This window comes from Gasterosteus aculeatus, chromosome 5 (assembly GCF_964276395.1).
Source record: "Gasterosteus aculeatus chromosome 5, fGasAcu3.hap1.1, whole genome shotgun sequence".
Lineage (NCBI taxonomy): Eukaryota > Metazoa > Chordata > Actinopteri > Perciformes > Gasterosteidae > Gasterosteus > Gasterosteus aculeatus.
In genome coordinates this window covers 14,517,234-14,539,769 of record NC_135692.1, presented here as the reverse complement: position 1 = coordinate 14,539,769, position 22,536 = coordinate 14,517,234, and the positions used below count along the sequence as shown (strand labels likewise).

At 44.5% G+C, this 22,536-nt stretch overlaps 2 protein-coding genes across 3 annotated transcripts; one reads left to right on the top strand and one right to left on the bottom strand.

Moving 5' to 3' along the window:
• The first annotated feature begins 2,081 nt into the window (after positions 1–2,081).
• Positions 2,082–4,852, top strand: ca15b (carbonic anhydrase XVb). The gene is made up of 9 exons (XM_040176262.2): positions 2,082–2,207; positions 2,457–2,529; positions 2,630–2,656; positions 2,744–2,914; positions 3,030–3,178; positions 3,287–3,382; positions 3,563–3,641; positions 3,736–3,899; positions 3,984–4,852. The coding sequence occupies exons 2-9, from the start codon at positions 2,457–2,459 to the stop codon at positions 4,167–4,169; spliced, it is 945 nt and encodes a 314-aa protein (XP_040032196.2). The 5' UTR covers positions 2,082–2,207; the 3' UTR covers positions 4,170–4,852.
• A 490-nt stretch (positions 4,853–5,342) lies between these two features.
• Positions 5,343–20,151, bottom strand: mmp25b (matrix metallopeptidase 25b). 2 transcript variants are annotated; one of them, XM_078103640.1, is made up of 17 exons: positions 19,734–20,081; positions 18,722–18,949; positions 18,341–18,535; positions 16,746–16,828; positions 16,506–16,662; positions 16,190–16,263; positions 14,935–15,071; positions 10,785–10,869; positions 9,674–9,806; positions 9,405–9,549; positions 8,761–9,065; positions 8,398–8,580; positions 7,472–7,556; positions 7,259–7,341; positions 6,975–7,127; positions 6,392–6,685; positions 5,343–6,023 (listed from the first exon to the last, which is right to left on the bottom strand). In XM_078103640.1, exons 2-17 carry the CDS (start codon positions 18,825–18,827, stop codon positions 5,776–5,778), a joined length of 2,466 nt encoding a protein of 821 aa, XP_077959766.1. In that variant the 5' UTR covers positions 18,828–18,949; positions 19,734–20,081; the 3' UTR covers positions 5,343–5,775. The 2 variants fall into 2 exon arrangements, with proteins under 2 accessions (XP_077959766.1, XP_040032204.1); XM_040176270.2 differs by lacking the exons at positions 5,343–6,023; positions 6,392–6,685; positions 6,975–7,127; ... (5 more) ...; positions 9,674–9,806; positions 10,785–10,869 and adding an exon at positions 12,880–14,847 and having other exon boundaries at positions 14,939–15,071; positions 19,734–20,151.
• Between the last annotated feature and the right edge of the window lie 2,385 nt (positions 20,152–22,536).

Below are 22,536 nucleotides of genomic sequence, written 5' to 3'. Positions count from 1 at the left end.
TTAGCGCCCAACGCGAGAGCAGCAACAAGTGAAATCAACAGCAAGTCAAAATTATTTTTCAAGGCATTTCTGCTTAACTGTGTTCACTTGATTGGTAAAGGAATGCAAATAGCATGTCGTAAAGTCACCTGCTTTGAACTGAGGCAAATTGCAGGCAAAACTAAACAAGACTAGAACAGGTTAGACTGGGCCATGGATGCAAATAGTGTAAAAACAAAGTATGACTAACTAAATGTTCAAATAACAATGAGCACTTCACACTGTAGCAATTATAATTACGTACTGTGGAGGTAACAGAATAGGCGCGTTTACAAATGACTGTCGGTTGCAGATGCATTCGCCTCAATGTGAAAACTGATTAAAAACAGGCAGGTTCAACAGAAACTGCCCCCCCCAGAGAGACGGGGGTCGCTTCAGGACCAGTGGGGCTTTGAGGATTTTGGTTCAGTTCGTTCTCCACCCAATTTTGATCACCCCTCCTCCTAACCCTCGTGTGTTCCTTGTCCTCCTTTGAAAACCCACTTTTTACATTCAAATGTAGGTGTTTTTGAGGGATTCTGGGGCTCGCTAACAGATCCTTGCAGGGTAATGACAGATGATGACATCACGGTGCCACACTGACACAGTTTAAACTATCAAGGATATTTACAACAAGAGATTACAGAGGATTTACGGACAGTGACTGACAACAGCGTCAAGCTGAAAACGTTTACGTCGTCATGCCTCGTGCCGCATCGGGACTCTTTTCAACTTTCCCGTTCAGAATTCCAGCTGTGTTTTCAACTGAAAAAATGTGTTTAATTAAGTTGCCGTGGACTTCTGTCCGTCGTTCCGTCAGACATCAAGGATTATTTATCTGGCCCTGATCTCTCTCTCTCTCTCTATCTCTCTCTATCTCCCCCCTCCCTGCTTCTCCTAAAGGTATTTTACACATTTGTCACATTCTTTGAACATGATGTTGCCACAAGACTGTGTCAGCAGTTCATACAAACATTCACCAACGCCAAATTAGCTCATTTTAAGTGGTTTGACCAAATGACAAAGACGTTGGCGGTTTTAGTGAGGACCGCCTCCTTAGTAGAGTGTCGTATGAGGAAGTGTTTCTGTTCGGGCCTTGTTGGTTCATTTCAAGGAAACAGTGTTCCACAGCGTAACACACCCAACACACAATTAACCACTGACACCAAAGCAGCCTGATCTCCAAAACCTGTTCGGAAAAATGTATACGAAAATCTTGAACATACAATTTTGTAGTGATACGAAATAAATACGGACTGATGACGTCACCCTGTTCAAAGTGAACGGGGACCTGCGCCCCGTAAACACACTTTGTGAAGTCTAACGATGTAAAATAAACGTGTTATGATTGCATTTTTAACGAGAAATGAATGTTAACTTACTCACCCTAACCCACTCAAAAAATCCAACATGGCGGAGAGACGTTCACTCAAGAATCCATGTTGTTCAAGATTTTCGGGTACATTTTTACAAACAGGTTTTGGAGATCACTTTGCACCTAAGACACTGATTGCTTCTAAAGTTCCTGTAAAGGAAGAGAAGGGTGTTCACTTTATATGTCACAGAACATTGTTTGGCAAGTCATGGGATTTCCCACCCTGTAAAATTGGGTGTGTAACCACATTAAAAAAAACCTTCCCGGAACTAAAGAGGCCCTGGACAACATTCAGGAACTTGCTCCTGCTTTTTAGCTTCATTACGAGCATTGTATTAAATAAATGCTAAAAGTATTTCATCTCAACAAAACAACCAGAAGATTTATCAATTACATAATAGGTTATCATAGCTGAACTCAATAACCGTCTAATATTGCAATGAATAATTGTGAGAAGACTTGCAATTTACTTAAAATTCCTACATGTCTGTAACCTGGATGTAAAGATGTTTATGATGATAATGATGGCACTTTAATCGCTCTTCAACAGAATGTCAGGTCCGCAGAGAGAATAATAGGCTGCAGCTTAAACCATCATCCAGACTCCAGTCGTTAAATGTTACTTACATCTGTTTTGGTTTGAAATGTCTACGGAAGCTGATTCTGATTCTGATTATCGGGATAAAAGCCTGCGTGCATTTTCTGTCACGGGGGTAAATTGTCGTGGAGGCGGTGTCAGAACTGATGGGCTGAGAGGATAAATAGAAACTGAAGAAGACTGTGTTCGCAGACTGAGATTGAAGGTGCGTCAAAGGTAAGACGCGCTCCGCTGCGTCCAAAAGACCATTTGTGCACCACGTCTTCACTTACGACAGTAGCATTTATTTTAAAACACCGTATTTTGTGTAAACAGTTCTCTGCGTAATTGAGCCAGCTCTTATTTTTTTGAACGGACTAAATACATTTTATTGTGTATTTATTTGTAATGCAATTGATTTGTGCGCTTATTTTTTTTGGGGGGGGGGAATACACATTTGAGTGAATCTTTGTCTGTTTTATTCAGATGAATTGCCTTGGAACTCTCCTCACACTGTGCGCCCTCGTGCCCAGCGCCCACTTTGCCAATAACGCAATCGGTACATTTAATTATTTTTTTTAATAAATCCATCATTATTATTTTTTTCACTGCCTGTTTGTCTTTTTGTAGATTGACTAACGCGTGTTTCCCCCCTCCAGCCTGGTGTTATCACCTGCCAACCTGCAGTAAGTAATCTCCATTTATCTCAAACCGGCCCCATTAAACACCCGCTGCTTCTCTCCAGCTCACAAACACCTGGTTCCCGTTTGCAGATGACTCCACCTGGCCGACCATTGCCACCATCTCTTGCAATGGCAGCCGACAGTCGCCGATTAACATCGTCTCAGGATCCGCCCAAGTTGACCCCAATCTGAACGCATTCACCTTCAGTAACTTCGACAGCCCCCTCGCCATGGACACCATCACCAACACCGGCAAGACGGGTGAGCGCTGCGTCCGGGCGCAAATGACTTTTTTTTACCGAATGGTAATTCGGTTGTGACTGCAAGGATGCGTTTGGAAATGCAATTTTTTCTTCTTCCTCTCGTCATGTTCCAGTCAAAGTCAACTTCGTCCGCGGTATCAGTATTTCGGGAGGAGCTCTGTCCGAGAACTACGACAGCCTTCAGTTTCACCTGCACTGGGGTCGCGGTGCGTCCGTGCCGGGCTCCGAGCACACGGTGGACGGCAGGCGGTATCCCATGGAGGTACAGCGCGCGGTGCCCTTCTCGGGTTCAGCCTGGAGTTGGTTTTCATGTCTCCCACTAACTTGATGTGTTTTGTTTTTTAATTTGTTCTTGACGTCACTCCCACAGCTTCACATTGTAAACAGCAAGTCATCCTATAAGCGCAACACAACTCTAGCTGTTGCAGATTCCACAGGACTCGCTGCTCTTGGTTTCATGATCGAAGTGAGAAAATACTCTTTCATCTTTTTTTTTATAACGGCAATATACTTAAGCTATGTCACACATTCAGTTTCTGAAGTGATACCGCTTACACTGCAGAACCCCCCACAAAGCCTTTACTCCTCTGTGGAGCCTGGTGGCGGAAAAAACAATTGAGGCTGATTTAATGTGCACACTTTTCAGGAAATGGGAGGCAATGCCACTGGCCAACCTGCAAGTTGGCAAACTTTGAGCTCCTACCTTGCCCAAATCCCAAATAGTGGTAAGGAGAGTGTAGATTTATTTGCAGGGAATTTGATCCATTGTATTTGGGTTAAATGGTCTCTGCAGTGATGTGTTTTTTTTTCTGCACTCAGGCGACAAAGTATTGATGCAACCTGGAGTTTCCCTGACTGATCTCCTCCCCGGGGTTGATATCACCAGGTACTACCGCTACCTTGGCTCCTTGACAACGCCCTCCTGCAACGAGGCTGTGGTTTGGTCAGTATTCAAGGACACCATCAAAGTCAGCAGAGACGTGGTGAGTCACAAGTACAATGGCAGGGCCAATCGGCACAAACACCTCTCCATGTACCTCTAACTGGCTTCATGCCTTGTTTTCCAGATTGACCGCTTCAGCACTATGCTCCGCGTCTCCAACAGCACATCGCCTCTCATCGTTGATAACTACAGAAACCTCCAGCCAGCCTTACGGGTCACAACGCAGCTTGCCAGCTCCACCAGCTCGGCCTCCAGAACCTGCTACTCCCTGGGGCTGATGTTCCTGAGCGTTCTTCTGGGGAGGACTTAAAGAGCCGTCAAACGCCGTGGTGTCTTACCAGTTTATGGAGTTGCACGTAAACTGGCTTTGCATCCAGGGTGCGCGCTCTTCACCTCATGAAGTCAATGACGTCACAACACTACAGGCGGGTGCCTGAGAAAGGGTTGCATTGCACTGAGTTTACAGGGGAGATGTCGTAAAGCTCCAGCAACGTAATCTGTGAGATATTAGTTTCTTCTAAATCAGCCAACATGAGTTGGTAGCAATAATTTCTTAACAAATAGGATTTCATTCATAGTTTTTCAACATTCTTTTGTAGCGTAAACGTATGTGCCTAAACCTTGTGTTCATTAGCGCGATTGTAACGTGGGCACATTGCCAACAGAACTTATGAAATAGCTTTAGACATTTGGTTTAGTTAAATACTGATTTTACTCAGCTTAACGATTACCATTATTTAAGACCAATGTATATATATATATATATATATATATATTTATTACACAGGTGTCTTTCACGCCAAAGATACCACTTAAAAATGATTTAACTATGCTTCCATATAAATGACGTCTGGGAGGGTGTGCTTTTAACTTTGTCTACCTGAGTCACAATACCTGAGTTACTTACAGTTGAACTTGACTCTCACTTGAAGAATGTAAAAATATTCCTGAGCAAACTTTCTTGAATGTGCTTTAATAAAAGATTCAATGGTTGATTACGTGTATCGTTGTTGAAGTATTGTTGTTAAGTAAAGACAAAGTCCTTTCACGCACAATTTTTCAGATCAGTGTGACCTTCAAAGGAGAGCTACTACTAAAGAACAGAAACAATGTACACACGTATATTTACCAAACTCCAACATCAGAGTGGCTTTTCCCTCCTATCAAGCTTTCGACAGGCAAAGAAAATATGCGAGGAACAATAGACACTCATTCATCAGGCATTTTTATTGCCGCGGTTTTCCTCCACTTTATTTCCACACGCTTTAACTGTTGGACTTGAAGGCACTGAGATGTGTATTTGAGAGAGGGCTTCCTATTGGAGACCATTGGTCAACAGGACCATCCGCGTATAGAACCATCGCTGGAGAATGTTCAGGACAGGCTCTAGTCCACGTCTACGTGTCGTGCATGTGTAGAAGCGTGCGCTGCAGCATGAAGTCCGTGCACAGCAACAGCTCCGTCATGCATGATAACATCGGTCTCATTGTCAACGACTTTTATTCCTGATGGATTCAAAATGATTCACAAGTACAATGCTTATTAGAAAATATAGAAATGATAGAAAAGTTTGATTTACCATATTATTCTGATTAGATTCATATGCAAATACAAATATTAAAAAATGAGCTTTAATAAAGAAACTGACTATTGCAATTCAGTACATTTGAGTGGCAATTTACTGTCCAAACACAAGGTGGTTTTGTAAGACCTCATTATGACGTTTGGGATTGCTGTGTGAATTTACATGCATTCTGCTTCACAGGCTCAATGTAACACAACACTTCAAAAAGGAGGGGGGGGGGGTATTCTGTGGCAGGACAGAGGGAGGAAACAAAAGGTGAAGAGGCAAGATTTCGCCCGCAGTGCAACAAGGAATGTAATAAAATAATTTAAAAAACAGTCGGCAGCCACACTTATTTTCTAATTAATTCATGAACGACCAACATGAATGAGATCAGCAGGAGCCGGCTGCTTCTTATGAAGGAAGATGATCCCTTCAGGTCACAGGTGCACTCCTTCGGGCTCCGAGGAGCGGAGGTGGCAGGAGGAGCCGGACATCTGAGCCAGTCTACTGCGATGGATTTGGGAGTGACAACCTCCTGGTTCAGCCCTCCGCTCTTCAGAACCCAGTAGAGGTTGTCCTTGAAGAAGTAGGCATCTCCTAAAGGGCAGCAACAGCAGCAGTGTGACACTCAATCCCCTTTGTTCGCATTACACAATGAAAAGAATATCAGCCCGCATCTACAACATCGACAATACTAGTTGTCACAAACTCTACAGGGTCCCTTTGAGCACAGAATACATCTCCCACACCGCACAAACTGTAACAAAATATTTATAATCCAAATAATACAATGACGTACATCCAATAGTGATCCATAATGTCTCATTTTGACTGATTTGTTTTTTTTTCATTCTCTTAACACTTCCTACATTCCACACTGAAATGTAAAACCCCCTAAAAGGTATTGACTTCAGCGCATGAGGAAGAAAACGCCCGCTTGTGTATTCCTCTGAACACCATGTTACCTTCTCCCCAGCTGATGATGTCATCCATGTGGCTTGGCACTCCTCCCCAGAGGGTGTTGTTCTTCGGGTAGCCCGGCTCCAGCTGCCTGGTCACACGTTGGCCACTAAGGCTCTCGTCGAACCTCCAAAACCTCCCGCCGCTGAACAGGTAGGTCTTGCCGTTGTGGGCCCAGATGAAGGCGGCCTCCACCGTGACCACCGGCGCCCCGCTCTCTGTCCTCATGCCCCACTCGGAGATGGGCCGAGGGTAGCCGATCATGGCCATTGTGTCCTTGAAGACCCAGTACTGAGATCCTGAACGGGCAAAGGAAACAAATCTGAATGTCTGCTGCAAATTAAACTCAAAGAGTTTATAGTTTTTAACATTTAAATGTGACGTTGGTGTTGCAATGCAGTTTTCTTTAGGAGTCCTGCTGTTGCTTTCCTTTAACGGGTGCAAACATTTCTCCCTCGGTCAAAGCTACTGCCTAAAAATAAACTCAACTAAATGCGTGGGAAAAGTCAACAATGTTTAGACCTTCTGCTCCGACTCCGCCTCTGACCAGAATGAGAACGAACCAGAACAAAGGATTTGGCCTCTCACCAATAAAGAAGATGATCCTGCTGTCACTCTTTCTCTCGTACACCGCGTCGATCTTATTCGTTCCTGACGGCAGGCCGATCCAGAAGTTCTTGATCTCAGCCCGTTTGAAGGACACCAACAACCCGTCTCGCGTGGTTCTCCAGAAGTGTGCACCTTTGCAAGAAACGAGGGGAACATGGAACATGTGCCAGGCTGACGTAAAATGCTGAAGAATTTCAGTCTATATAAGATAAATGATGCAAACATCACTTCTAAGTCATTTATCGGTTTCGGTTTCTTCTCACCCTTAAAAAAGAACACCTCTCCCCTGATATTTGCCACGGCATCAAAGCCTCCCTGACAGCGCTCCTCAAATGGCGGGTCCCAACTTGGACAGAAAAGGTTTGTTGAAATGATGTCTTGTGTGATCTTGTAGTTCAACACAAGAATCACCAGAGAGCGCAAAGAGACCAAACAAGGTCACAGGTAGACTCGCAGGATCGGAAGGCGGTACTCACGGCTGTGTTGGTCTGGGGGGAGGCGGACTGGGCAGGCGAGGGAGGTTAGGGTCAACACCTCCTGGTGGTCCGCCGTCATTCACACCTACAAAAGAGCGGTGACAGAAGGCGGCGTCGAAGAGGCGGTGAGCGTCGATGACACCGCTGCAGACATTGTTCCTGTCAGCAACCTTGACGCTCACACACTGCTTTCTTTTTTAAGACACAGACGAAAACTGCTGGAATCCGGTATGTGTGCGTGCACCTTGCACACAATATTACCAGGCAGGAGGGGGTTTCTGGCCTCCTGTTTGTGACTTAGAGTGTAATCTATCTTCACATTAACATTGAGAAAAAACATCAACATATAGTCCATTGTCTGCATTTCAGTCAAACTCTGCCTACCACAAACCACCGACGGCGATTGTTTACTGACTTCCACACCACAATAAATCAAGGAATATGAAAATAATGAGCACGACAAAAGGCCAAAGTACAACTGGCGGAATCATCTCAGCTATGGATTGATGGAAAACCTGCTTCAGATATAAAGGTGCCTTCAAAGACGCAGCAGACTGACCTTGTTGGTCCCCTGACAACTAATGACATCCGCCCTATAGCCGCTATTTCTGTTTAATGCTAGTTTAGCATTCTCACAGGCTAACCTATGTTTGAGAATACGCTAAACAAACATGGTTGTGTTCAAATCATTGTTGCAAATCAAACTAATCGTGTCCTTGCTTCCCAGCATTTGATCAACTTGCAAACCTACATTTGACTCCTTACTCTTTTCATAACAGCGTGTTTGATACATTTCATGTCAGTGACAGTACAAAATAACTAAGAAACATATACTAAAGCCCCCTCCTGTATGTCTTCAGGAACACCACATATCCACACACACTGATACTGGATCCACATTGCCATCAGGCCAACTGGTTACGGACCATAAAGCTGCTGGATGGCCATCAGGTCGTCCTGGGCCAGCTGGAAGGTTTGGATGTCTCCCACAGGACCCTGGTAGTAGGGCCTCATGATGGACGGATCGGACGAGGAATGGGACAGGCCCAGCGAGTGCCCGAACTCGTGCACGGCGACTGTGAACAGGTCTGTGCTGCGGCCGCTGTTATCTGAGGGTGTGTGAACAAACTGTGTTACTGGATCACACAGACAGACCGATTCGGGAGCATGATGTCACCGAATAAGCAAACGTCTTTTCCCTCTTGTGTCGTTATTCTCTGTTTGATTACGATAGATTCGTTATCGGTGAACAGATTGTCAAACACATTCCGCCACTCATCGGTCGGTACCTCCGTAGCTCCAGATCTCATCGTCATCAAAGTGTGCGTCACCCGACACTTCCTGACCGCCGGGGAAGAAGGCGTGCGCCAGGGTGCCCCCCTGCCCGTCAAAAGGGTACCCGTCGTCGTGAAGCGAGCGGGCAAAATTCACTCTGATGTCCCCTCCGGATGCCGCCCCGCGGACGCCGCTCTCCAGCCGGCGGAACGTCAAGGGGGTCTTGGCGCTCCAGGCTTTGAAGGCATGCACCAGGATGTTGTCCACCAGATTGCTGGACATGCCGGGTGAGAGGGACGGCGAAGGGTAGCCGTGGACACTGCGGACACGATGGACGATGTGTTGTTTTGTTTAGGCTCTGAATCTGTTTGCATTTGAATTCATTCATGGAGATTTTTTCCTATTGCACCACAGCTAAAAACACAGGGCGGTATTGTTGGCTCAAAACCGTTGAATTACGAAATGGCATCGGCTGTAATGTTCCTTCCTAGTTTTTTTCACGTGTGAACAACACGTCGTGTGGCCCTCAAATGTCTTGTTGCTGCACTCAAATTGCGCAAACACACAGGAAGGAAAACACATGTCAGTTGTGGATGACTCAAAAAGCTCTGTGATTCATAGGCGATGACATGAAGCCACAATGTGACAGGAAACACACCTCCATGTGAGCTCTGTCTTGTGCCACTTAAGGCCTGACAGGGCGTATCTTCTCCTCCTCCTTCTCCTTTTCAACATGTCCTCGGTCCCGACAATATCCGGGAGGGAGCATCGAGGCGTGGACATGAGTTTCAGCGTTTGGGCGTCTGGAGGAGAAATGTATCACACATGGTGAAAACAAAAGGGGGCGATTATACGCCCTGATATGTGAAATATCCTCTACACTTGAGACACGTTGTCCTGAAAGATCAACGTTTGGAGGGTCGTTACCCAGAATGCCGCTTTCCTGGACCCCGCCAAATCTCTGCATGAGACGGATGGCTTTCTCGATCCCCTCTTTGGTCTGCAAGCGGCTTGTGCGCGGGTCAGGAGAAGGCAGGTAGCCATATCTGCTCAGCCAATCCTGCACAGAAACCCAAAACAAGTTTGTTAATGTTTCACTTTTTGGAAAAAACGAATGTGTCGGCCTTTTGGAGAAGAAAAAAGAAATCTGCAGGTGAAATCAAGGGCAAAGCTGGTGTGAAATGTTTAATACTGACAATGAATCTCGATCAAAAGAGGTTTGTCGGTTAAAGTGAAACCCGCCCTTCCTCTTCAGCCTGCTGCCGGTTTGGCGGTTAAAATTTCAGTGGGTTTTACACTGAAAAACATTTCCACCACAAGTCGTTAAATTTACTCAGTATTTTCATTTCCACAAAAATTGTTTTCAGCTAGTTCTGCTGTTTTATTTCACTTCAATAAGTCCGGTGGACTTTCTAAAAGTTGCAGGATTCCGCCTGAAGGTCTTTTCTGCTCCCCTCACATTTTAATTTCAAAGCACCAGCAGCATCACAGACATGTTGACTATTATTTGGCATAAGTGAAACTTTACTTTTTTATCACACATTACTTTTACATTCAAAGTTGCGCAAAAATAATATTTTTGTATGTTGTTTTTGAGGAAGTGTTTGAGTTAACCAGTAAAAGGAAGCTTGCAGTTTTCTCATTGCCTTTTGTGATTTAAATGATAGAAAATAATGTCTCCCTGGAATCAACTCATTGTAATATCTTCAACGCAGTGTTTGTAATCAGTTTGCTGAACAAATGACCATGAACGCTTGGGAATTTTTTATACCAAATGTATTCTTATTCATATGGAGAATGCTGAACCAGCTTCTGTGCCACACATCCTCATGACAGCCTCATCATGATGATGCAAACATAAACCCTGCAGATATTTCAAATGAAATATACTATTGAATGTTTCCCACAAACCAGCTGATGGTTTGATATTTGAATAACTTCCATTACAAGCCTATGAAGTATATATTTGACTTTGTATACACATGAATATATATATATATATTTTTACGTCCCTTTTAAATACGCATAATAAACTCACCACCGCTCTGTACTGCTCGGGCTGCGCTGATGTGATTCCCGTTAAGGTCAAAAGCATCAACAGCATTCGACCCGACTCCATCCCCCTCCTGTAGGAAAAAACATCTGTTATCTATGTCTCTTTTTTTCTATATTGGCAGAAAACAGAGACAACTCTAATCCGATGGCACCAGCTTCGCTGCAAAGAAAGCTCACCGTTGTTCGTGCTTCCGTCTGTCTCTTGGGACTAGGCTGGGCTGATCGATCATTAGTTGGCTCTCTCAGGCTCTGCCTGCACCCCCCCCCCCCCCCCCCCACTTCCCTTACGCCCCATCCTCCCCCTCCTCCTCTACTTCTCTACTCCTCTACTCTACTTCTGTTTACTGCGGTACTTTTCAATCTCTAAATTAAATCAATTTAAAAGAGAATGTGCTTCTAAATACTAATATGCTGAATCAATGCAGGATGCCTGTAATCGAGTAATTGTGTGTTTCCGCTACTAAAAAAAATGGTAAGCCATTTATTTTTGTTCACAACAACGTAGAGAAGATGCCGATGAACTATTTAAATGACACTTAAATAAGTTAAATAGATTACAAATCTCATGCATGTGTCTCTTTCCTGATTTGCTGCAATTCTCTTCCTGTCCGCCAGATGGCGTCTGACTTTTGCGCCGACCACATGACTCCCGAATCCTGTTCACCTGTGCCCACTTTCCCTCATCACACCTGAGGATTATGTTGAAATCAAATTAAAATAATACAACTTCAGAAAATGTTCCTTTTTATTTTTTTAATATTATCTCATAAACTCTTTCTATTATATATTTATATTAGTTTCCTGAACAATCCATAAACAGCCAAATATACAGGTAAACCGGATGTACCATCACGGGAAAAACCGCTCAATAATAGTAGCTGAAATTTTTCTTTTGCTGTTTTGTCAATGTTATTCCAAACAAAAAACTGGCAATACATTTACGGGCAACTTGATGACGCTGCGTTGAGCTGGAGTTCACCGCCATCTCCCATCTCTTCTTAGCGTCCCATTACGTCCATGAGAGTGTGCGTCCCTCCTCTCTGCAGAGCATCTGGTGTCATCTTTCCCTCTTCCTCCTCTCCCGTATTTAATTTCTGTCCATCCTCCGGGGGCCACGTGACTCATGCCATTAGCACAAAATGCTGCCGTGCTAATGGTTGGCCAGTATACGCGCCATGTCCGCTTCGCAACCCCCCCCTCTGTGGAATGGTTTGGATTTTACTTGTAAATCCTGGATAATTTCCCCCATTCCAATCCAAGCCCAGAGTACATCATCTAAAGGCTCCATCGTGAGCAACATTTTCGTTTACTGCTATTTTACAAGAACTGAATATCGTATGCTTGTATTGACTAATATTCGGCCACCGGGGGGCGGCTGAAACCAGTTGGGTAAAAAAAAAGGACATGTCAGCAGCGTCCGTGTCAGTAGGGCAAACACTGGTTTGTTTAAACATTCAGCAGACAAGGAGAAACATTAACTTCTTTTTACTGACTCCACAGCTTTTTAAATGCTTCACTATGTCCCACAGATGGTCGCTGACTGTCGTTCGGGTTTGGTGGGGGAGGAGGGGGGGGGGGGGGGGCAGGGACTTTGAGCTCATTTGTAAAAGAAAACAAAACCAAAAGAGCAGCTTGATAAAAAATAAAAAATGGGCCTTCTGACCGTTCAGCCCGGCCTCACTTACACCATCAAATCCCCACAGCGTCCCAACGGCGGCTTTCACTGCCAGTGTTTTCCCATCTGGTCGCTACGGGCTGAGAGCGAGCGACGCAGTGCAGGCGGTGAGATGGCCCTTAAAGACCAGCGCGAGGTGGATCAAACAAAGGAGGCGGCTGTTTTGAAGCTGATGTTGACGCTTTGGGATGGTAGCCATTACGCCGTCGGTCACGTGACGCACAGGGTAGAAATCAAAGTACAGTGTAAACACTCTGTGGACAATAGGGAGGTTTCTGGGGCACTAAAATGCTGTTTAGAGGTGAGAGGATCTGCATGGTCGGGTGGGGGGGGGGGGGTAAATGCACACATCAACCTTTCAAAACTGGAAACACACATCCAAAATAAAACGCCCCTGAATACATTTTCATTCCACAAGGTTTTATTTTCATTAAAGGGATCCAAGGCCTTCACAAAAGGGTTGACTCTTGGTGACCGCACAGTACTAACACAACACACGACGACAACAGAAACGACACAGAGGACTTGTGTGAACGAGTGAAAAGACAAATAAATAAGAGTTGAAAGACATTTCCTATTAGATTAAAACTGAGATGCATCAACAAAACCAATAGAGGACAGTGAGCAGAGGGTGAAACCTGAAGTACGGTAATAATACACTCAACTCACTTCTGCAAGAAACCGATTGTCTGCAGCGGCTTATTTTTGGTCATGCGCATTTGATGATGTCATTGCTATTGTTTTGGCTGCGTTGTAGTGATTTCCCTTTTTTTTTATTTTTATTTTTTTAATCTCCTTTACCCCCCCAGCTTTGATTGTCGCGCTCTGGCGTGTTTGAAGGCCGCCTCTTCGTTTGCTGTGGAACGATTCCTGATTGTCTGCTGCTGTTCGTTTGTGATGTACAAAAAAAAAAAAAACTCCCTGTCAATCAAAGGTATTTCCCACTGCTGAACCTGAACCGATGGAACTGCTTCTGTTTTTAGATCGATCAGGTATATATATATATATATATATATATATATATATATATATACCCTGTATATATAACACAAAGGGAAATGACATTCCCAAGTCCTTTAGGGAACCTGTAAATGTATCATATCGTTGTGTTCGTATTGTTTTTGTGCTCGAGGATCATTTAAGTCCCCAACGAACATTTTCCCCTCCAATAACATCTGACAATGTTCCACAGTTATCTTCCTCACACACAGGTTGTCTGTACAAAAATATGCAGTCTTGGCGTATTAATGCTGGGTAGGCGGGATTTAAGTTTTTAGGTTTTAGTAAAAGTGATTGCCGTTAGCAAGTCAAAAGTCTTCAAAGTATTCTCACACAGTTTGTGTATATGGAACAAACTCGCTATCACAACATCACCGACCTGCTCAAGTAACGAGAAACTGTGGCTACACTTTACAATACAGACTTCTGCTGGCATTTGCTTAGCACATCTCTACAGTGTTCATCTCTATGTGGTGGGATAATAAACATAATCCGCTCATTATCTGATTAAAAACATAATCCTACCATTTTATTCAGCATGTATGAAAAAGAAATAACCAACTGTTTTGATACTTGGAAATTCAAGGCATATCTTATTATTATTTAATGGATTTGGGAGAAGTTTATAGGCTGAAAGTTTGTAATAATGTCAGCTCGGATACAATTTGTTTTAACATGTAACTAAATACTGTAAACTCAAAAGTACACTTGCTGGCTTTTCAACGCTCGTTTCAACGCTCGTATATTTAGAAGACATTTTTTATTTTTTTTGCATTTGACTTTACTTTTTTAGTAAAGAAAAAGACAAAATGTAAGAAAATAAAGAAGAATTGATAATCCTAAACCATCTGGTGATGGAACACATGTTGCATCTCCGCAGACAATGTAACCGTGACTTAAATTTAAGCCTCATCCTAATCCGGATATTATTACACACTTACACACACCTCACACTGATCCTATTTCTAATCCCGGGCTCAGCCTTATGAATAACACACCATCCAAACAGAAGAAAGTGCAACCTGAAACCACCAAGCAAACACCAGTGTGACCAGTAAGTACTGTCGAGTGCAACCAAAGCGGCTCTTGTTGGAATTTGTAAACATTTAATGCATTTCAGGGTCTGCAACTTGTTGAGGCCCAATACAGCTCAGTCCTGTGCTTCCCTAAAACCCGTGTCATCCCCATCACTTTTTTTTTTGTTACATGCCCCCTTTTTGGGGGTTTGTGGTGGGAAGGGGGGGGGGGGGGGGGCAGCCATTGTCTGTTGTTCACTGTAACCTGGCCCAGTACTGACCCAGGTTGTGACTCATGCTCTGCTGATCCGTTCCCGGCACCTGGACCGGCACTGAAACGCCGGGCGATATGAGCCCTGAATGGAAGAGAGGCACAGGGGAAGAAGGCGATGCGGTCACTCAGTCTGTGGCGCGACCAAACCGCGTTTAACCAGCCGAAATACTCACCGGTGTTGGAGTTGGCCGAGGACGGAGTCTGCAGGTGAGGGGAAGAGTACGCCGATGAGTCAAAGCTGCGCGGGGCAGACGGGGATGGAGGTAGCATGCAGGAGTAGGAGGAGGCCGACTGGGGGGGAATGGACTGAGAGAGAGTGGAGGAGAAAGATTTGGGTTAGATGAATATTAAAACCTGTAGTGGCAGTTTGAAGTGAGTTTCGGGTTACATGGGAGTGCTGCGGTGGTGTCGTGTGGTGGGAGGAAACAGCTCTTATGCTTTGCATGCAAAAGGATTTAGTAGTTTTATGTTTCTTGTTCTTTGTGTTCTTCCTCCACTGAAGAATTGTTTTTTTTATTTATTTGTGTGATGCTGGGCTGCTGCAATTTACACGACACAATGAGTTTAATTAAGGATTAATATTTATTCATAAAATTGTAAAGAGACAGACTTAAAAGTCTGCTTGCTGTGATTTAAGCAGACATTATCGTTTAACGCACAGATATAAATAATAATCTGTTGCTTTTGCTCTGGCGTATGACTTCTTGGAAACATCCATGTAAAATAAGAAAACAAAATATTCAACATATGTTTTTTTCATGCTGCAGCCATGGAGCTAAAAATAAATATATACTTTATCACTGATGACCCCTGGGAGAATCTTTTGACCCCACTAATTAAATGTGTTCATCGCCAAAGTGAAACTTCAACACAGCAACTTGAATTTATGCGAAATCTGCTTGATAAACTTTGATGGATAAAGACAATAATGTAAGTAACATTATGGGAATCCTTTCAGTTGTCGATATTACTGTAAAGTTTCATTATGAAATGGATTTCCTGATTAAACCGAGTCATTTTGAATATGTTTTTGACGAGAAACCACACAATTACTAACTAAAATCTCTTAAAATCTTACTCTTAAAATGTGTAAAATGTGTGTTTTATTGGCGTTATCTTGTAGAATTATGATCTGTAATTATTATAACCATTGCTGTTTATTTTTTATAATTTTCATTATAATATAAAATACTGCCATGTGGATTAGGCATTCTATAGTACCTTGGTTTTATCAATTAGGACATCTACTGTTAATTAATTATCAGTAGATGTCTTGGCAGTGTTATTTATACCTGCCACAGTCTTGATTTCGTTATTTGCGTGATCTTGTGTTTTATACTTTTATTCAAGGCCTCTGCTCTGTGACCAGCGTGAGCAAAGTTACGGAAGGTGCTGATGAAAGATGAAATGATGAAATGTCCAACCTGGACTCCGGATGAGAACACGGACAGGGAGCTGTAGCTGGGCAGAGACGACTCGGCCTGACTCAACATGGACCCTGGAGAGAGACACACGCAGCCAGATGGTGAGCGCGCACACACACACACACACACGCACACACACACGCACACATGGGGAAATCTCACGGCGGAGACATAGATGCATGCGCTCTAATGGACAAACTAATGGTTTGCCAGCATGCACGTGTCCCTGTCGGTAATTATCAATGTTTCATGTAGAAGTGACGGGCGGCGCGAGTGAGCCGATGGAGGTTACGTGTTTGCGGCGTGGCGTCCGCACCTGAACCGCTGGCGTGCTGCTGATGGTAGACGGAAGTGTTGAAGGAAGTGGTCAGAGGGGCTTGGCTCTGCGAACAGGAAGTGGCGGCCCCCGACCTCCTTTGATTGCGCAGCTTCTCCTCCCTCCTCCACTTGGCTCTTCGGTTCGAGAACCACACCTGCCAATCAAAGAGTTTCATCACCACAAGCCACATGGCGTCACAGGCGTGTCGTCAGAGACGTTTCTGTTTCTGGAGCTCACCTGTATCCGGGCTTCTGGTAAGTCGATCTTGTTTGCCAATCGCTCCCTCGCAAATACATCCGGGTAATGTGTCCTTTCAAACTCTGTGGAAGACATATTAGCTAATGTCAAACACACAGCGTGAGTCTTAATCGAGGGTGACGGGACGACGCGGAACAGCTCGCCTGACAACCCTTCCCGCGTGTCGTTAACAGGCTTTTAATGCATCTGTTTACGGGGAACGAAAGCACAAGATTTGAGTAGATTCCAACAGAATTCATTTGAATCAGTTATGGATTATTTTTGACGGATGTCCGCCTGCAAATCAGTAAATTGCTGCATGAGATCATTCATTATCTTGCGATGAAATACACAAGTCTAGAAAGCTGAAATGTGTCCCTACAACCATATTTAAAATATTTATCTTTTGCACTTTGTATAAATAATTTATCATCATGGAACACGCAGAAAGTTCATGTCAAGTTGAGAAGCTGCCTTGGCACTTTGTTTCAAAGTAGGCTGACCAAAATTGAGCTTAAAAAAAATCCTTGGAGATTTTCATTTTGGCATAATTTAATATCTAAATGAGTCACCGTCTGTGACTCATAAGGAGAAGCATTTAATTAAAATGATCAGCCGGGAGTTTGTATCAATGAGACTTCATTTCTCGAGGTGCCAGTTCGTTGGAAGTTGACAAAGTGCTGACATTTCTGTTTGTTCGCCTCACCGGCCTGAGTCACCCGAATGAACTCTGAGGTCTGGAACCTGTAACTGTTTGCTCGCTACAATTATGATGCTTAATGTTACATTTAGCATGTGAATAACAGAAAACAAAATCATTACAAATATGTATATTTTAAGCAGAATACATATATATGTGTACATACAGTAGTTGTGTAAATATTTATATTTATATTGTAGACAATATATCCCTGAAAGGTTACCAGCATCGTAAATAACCAAAGAATTAAGGGTCCACTGGTTACACTGGTTAATAGATCCATATTACGACAGCTCCGTAAATTAAGTCTGTCTCACAAATTGTTATAATTGGCTTATTTATAATTGGCGTCCGTGTCAACACGTGATTGTTATTGTGCCTTGGCCGTGCACTGAGGTCAGCGTACCTCATTAATGTCATTTGTAGCGAGTGACCACAGTGATGTCTTTCCGCTCGGCTGCACAGTGGACATTGCGTCCTTATTTAGCTCAAGGGCCGGCTGCAGCCATGTCCAGTCAAGGGTGGCTTTCTGATCCCTCTCTCCCGCTGCATAATACAACCATTGTAACGCTGCGTTATCAGAACTCGGCTCTACACGCTGCCAGAGGCCCTTTGGAGGACATTTTTGGCTTCAAGATGATGTATAATTTGCATCAAGGGGAGCTCATGGGAGGCCATGTTTTCTCCTCCGTGCACTACAAAAAATGTTGCCCATAATCTCCTGCCAGTCTCCCACAAGCTGCAAACAAGGCGTAAAGGTGTAAAGACTGTATCCCAACAGTAAAGGTGTTGGCAGTGGAGGAGGGGGGGGGGGTCAGGATAAGCTGCGTCATGGCGGAGGGCAGCGATTGGCTGAAAAGCAGCGACTGAGCTGTGCGTGCTGGCATGGCCTGACCTTTCTCCAGAGCCTCGATCTGCTCCTGCGTGAAGCTGGTCCGGTTCCTCTGCAGCTTCCTCTTGAGCTGCAGCCTCAGCTGAGACTCCTCGCCGTCGTCCCTCTCGACGGGGACTCCTCCCCCTCGGCCCGTTCCCCCTCCCGCTGCCTCCCCCCCTATGCTGCCCTCCGTGTCCAGCAGGCAGCCGTCGGACACTGGCGGGGAGGAAGGTGACAAAAGAGACGCGGGGGTGTCAGGAAAAAGGGATTTCAGACGCACAGAACGCGCCGAACCGACAGGAAGTTACCGACGGCCACAAGTCGCTGCTGCTTTTAAATGAGGCGCAAATGTGGTGACGTTGGACATAGGATGGAGACCCCCCCCCACACCGCCCCGCTCACCTGTGCTGTGTTGCGTCTGGACGCTGGTGGGGTCGTGGTACCAGTTGTTGGGCCCGCTCCAGTTTGAGCCGCTCTGCAGGTTCAGCATGGTTAACTTCTCATACATGCTACGAGTGTCCAAACCACCATGAAGACGAACGGAAGAAGTCCTGTCCCGTGCGTGTCCGCCCCTGTTCGCTGTCACCTTTGGCAAATCTCGCCTTCCGTCGATCCTCCAGTCCTCCCCTCCTGGAGGAGGGGTGGTGGGGGGGGGGGAAGAGGAGGAGGAGAAGAAGACGAAGGAGGGGTTCATATCGCATGAGTTCACACATGGTCGGCATTGTGGCGAATTAGCCTCATGATGACAGACAGAAACGGAGTTGGTTACATGCTAGCTGTCGTGGCGTGTGCGTGTTATACATTTGTATGCTAGTACACCGCGGGGAGCAAAGGTACATTAGAAGCCACTCTGAAATCCATGACATTTATTATGCTACTTGCTTTTAGCTCTATCTCTTCTTGTAAGCACAAGCTTGCGTGCACACACGTACGCATGAAGAGACAATGCATTTCCATGTGGCAGCGAACTGCCATCGCGCGCACACACACATGCACACACACACACACACACGCACACAGCGGCTCCTTGAACAACAAATTCCAACCAAAGAGATGTTAAACTTTCGGTAAAAGGCATTAAGGGCTCAGAGATGTCCACAATCAGTCGATCGATCCACAAGTCTGACAAGATCAAAAGTCTCTCTGAACGCGTCTTGTATTTCCCGTTTATTTTAGAAACTCATGGGACAAATCTCGCAGTACTGCAACAGCACAATGTCAGGGGGGTCCAACTTCATTAATTTGGGGCGAAGCATATTTTATCAAACTCCAGAAATGATCCCGGGATGGGGAAGTACCTTGAGGTCCATCTCTGGAGCTTCTACCAGGGTCTACGTTTAAAGAAAAAGGGCTCTCGGCACAGAATGATCCCACATGCACTGAACAAAAAAACATTTTATATTTGCAAACTTACCGAGAGTCCGGCTGAAACGGCGCGGCGGGTCCGGTGTGTTACTTCCCCCTGTGGACCCTTCAGTCCCCTCGTTCGCCCCCCACGTCCCTCGTTCTCCAGCTTTGTTGACAATAACTGTGTGTATGTGTAAAGCAGAGAGTAGGAGCGAGATGGACAGAGTTAGACAGGGTGAGAGAGAGTGAAAGAGGAAGAGGGGGGGCTCTGGAGAGAAATGCGTCTGCGGGCACTCTTGTCCTCCGAGCGATGGAGAGAGAAAGGAAGAGGGAGAGAGAGAGAGAGAGAGGGAGAGAGAGAGGGAGGGAGGGAGAGAGAGAGAGGGAGCCACCGAGGGGTGACAAAGTGAGTCAACATCAGTGTCAAGTTTGAACTTAATGCCAGCGAGAGGAGGAGGGGAGGCCGAGAGAGGGGAGCATAAAGCTCAGATAACGGAGAGATAGCGGATGATAAATAGATGATGGAACGACCATAAATTGCACATAAAAATAAAGCATTATCGGCGGTCGAGTGTGTAGGTGTGTCACACAAACACACAAACACACAAACACACACGCGCGCGCGAACAGATCACATTTGAATAGTTTGAACTCAAAGTTCACAATTGATCATTTTTCATGTCCACATTCATGTGCTATTGTATTGTATTGTAAAATAAAATGAAACCTTCAGCCACTGCACACAGAAGCAGATATTTGTTTAGGTATGAATAAAAGATAAATTGTTATAACCGTAAGGAAACAGATGCTGCCATTATTATTGGAGCATAAGATGACAAATATTTGTAAAGTAGTTAAAGCAAATGTTTGTACCAGTAGACATTTCTTTATAACGGGATTTGGCCTGATAGTTGTATTATCAGGACAAATTACAAGTTGATTTTCCGTTTAATTTGTTTCAAAAGATCACGGCACAGCATGTGTCATTAATATATTATATTTTTATACGTATATATTAAAACATGTTATCACCACACAGTTATTATAGGTAAATATGAAGAACTTGTCATCATTAAATACAATTTCTTATATTTTTTTATCTATCTATCTATGAAGCACAACAATGTAATAAAGATGTTAATGCACCCAATTTAATAAGTGTAATGCCCAGAAAACAACAAAAAATAAGTAATTACTGCGTTCATTATTGTAGAAAAATCACATGTATCCATAATAAAAAACCCAAATTGCATCAGTTGAAAATGAAAAGTTGAAAAAAAAAGATCTGCATTTGTTTGTCATTATTCAATTTCATTGGTTCATAACACTGCAGAAAAAACTGTTTCTCTATTTTAATTGGCTGTTTTATTGGCTATTGGGGCCAAAACTCAAAGATTTTCCAAATCGTACTTTGCAATTATAATATCGGCGGAACTTCATTGAATGCTCGTTAAGTAACTTAATCCCAAGAGTGTGAAGATGCTGCAGGAAGTTTCCACACCTCATCCTTTAACCCCACACTGAAACGTGCACGCATGTCATGTCACCTGAGCACCTGTACGGTTCCCTCACAACCCGGGGATTGTTCCCCCGCCACGGAGCTACGGGACAATAAACAAAGGCCCGGCGGCCTGGAGAGAGGGGGGAGGTCGGGGGGGGGGGGGGAGACGCGGGCACACAAGGTCTTTGTGAGCAATGACGCAGGTATGACGGCGCGCGCGGCGGAGTCAAAGAGCAGAGGAGAAACGCCGGGGTCTAAATGCGCCTCCTCGCAGCGGAGGGGAGGAGGACGAGGGGAGCGATGGAAGACGGAGGAGAGGGATGGAGGGAGTGAGGAGGAGGAGGTATGTGACTTTGGGGTGGGTGTTGGGGCTTAGGGATGGGGAGGGTGCCAGCTTGTTTTATTTCCGGTTGACAAGACTTTGCGCTCCCTTTCTCTCTGTCGCTCCCTCTCTCTTTCATACTACGCTATTCTTTCCCCGCTGCCCCCATTGCTCTGCACCCCTCCCTCCCTCCCTCCCTGCCTCCCCCAACCCCCCCCCCCCCCCCCTTCTCTGTTACTTTCCTCCAAGATGTGCCTTGGAGAAAGGAAAGGACTTGACAAGTTTAAAGGTAAAAAGGAGTACAAAGGAGGTCGTGGGGGGGGGGTTAATCCTTTGGTCAAGTAAAATGAACCAATATCACACATATGAAACAATGCCACGAAAAAAAAGGCCTAAGATTAATATGAAGTAAAACTACACATATGTTATCAGTGAAAACTTCCCATGAGAATCACAATTGCTGTCAGTTATGCTAAATGACTACACGTTACAGCATATATTATATTATGGCCTCATTGTTGCTTTTGCCTTCATCATGGGAAGGCTGAAGAGGCGTGATGGAGAGACACAAAGTGATGGACGGGGACTATCGCATATAAGCAGCATTTTGATCAGAGATGTTCAACGTGAGGCTCGTTTCAGCTCCTCCGTCTTCATTCACGATTATTTATAGGTTTCAAGACAATGTGTAAAATTATAATCTATATTAACTTAATCTGTCAAGCACATGCAGCAGAGTAAAAACCATAAAACGTTGGTGAGTGTATAAGCAGGCTTTCTAATAGAAAGACACTTATATCCACATACAAGTTATTCAAAACTGAGTTCTAATGCAAATGTACTTAAAACATGAAAACCCAAACGAAATGAGTGAAAGTTGAGTAACAAAAATTGCTTCAATTAAAAAAACAAACTTAAAAAGAAGCGGTATTAACGCTTTTCATCCCACCGCCCTCGTTTCCCATCTTGCTACTTTTTGTTTTTCCTTTTATTCAGAAATCATTGTTGCATCGGATTGTGCTCCAGTTGTTGGAATGTGGCTTAACC

Excerpts from the sequence above, each read along its gene's own strand:
- ca15b (XM_040176262.2), top strand. The coding sequence starts at position 2,457 with ATGAATTGCCTTGGAACTCTCCTCACACTGTGCGCCCTCGTGCCCAGC. Across the intron at positions 3,179-3,286 it reads GCAGGCGGTATCCCATGGAG|CTTCACATTGTAAACAGCAA; the intron begins GTACAGCGCGCG and ends TCACTCCCACAG. Across the intron at positions 3,383-3,562 it reads CTCTTGGTTTCATGATCGAA|GAAATGGGAGGCAATGCCAC; the intron begins GTGAGAAAATAC and ends CACACTTTTCAG.
- mmp25b (XM_078103640.1), bottom strand. The coding sequence starts at position 18,827 with ATGTATGAGAAGTTAACCATGCTGAACCTGCAGAGCGGCTCAAACTGG. Across the intron at positions 16,663-16,745 it reads TACCAGAAGCCCGGATACAG|GTGTGGTTCTCGAACCGAAG; the intron begins GTGAGCTCCAGA and ends TTTGATTGGCAG. Across the intron at positions 15,072-16,189 it reads TGTTCTCATCCGGAGTCCAG|TCCATTCCCCCCCAGTCGGC; the intron begins GTTGGACATTTC and ends ACTCTCTCTCAG.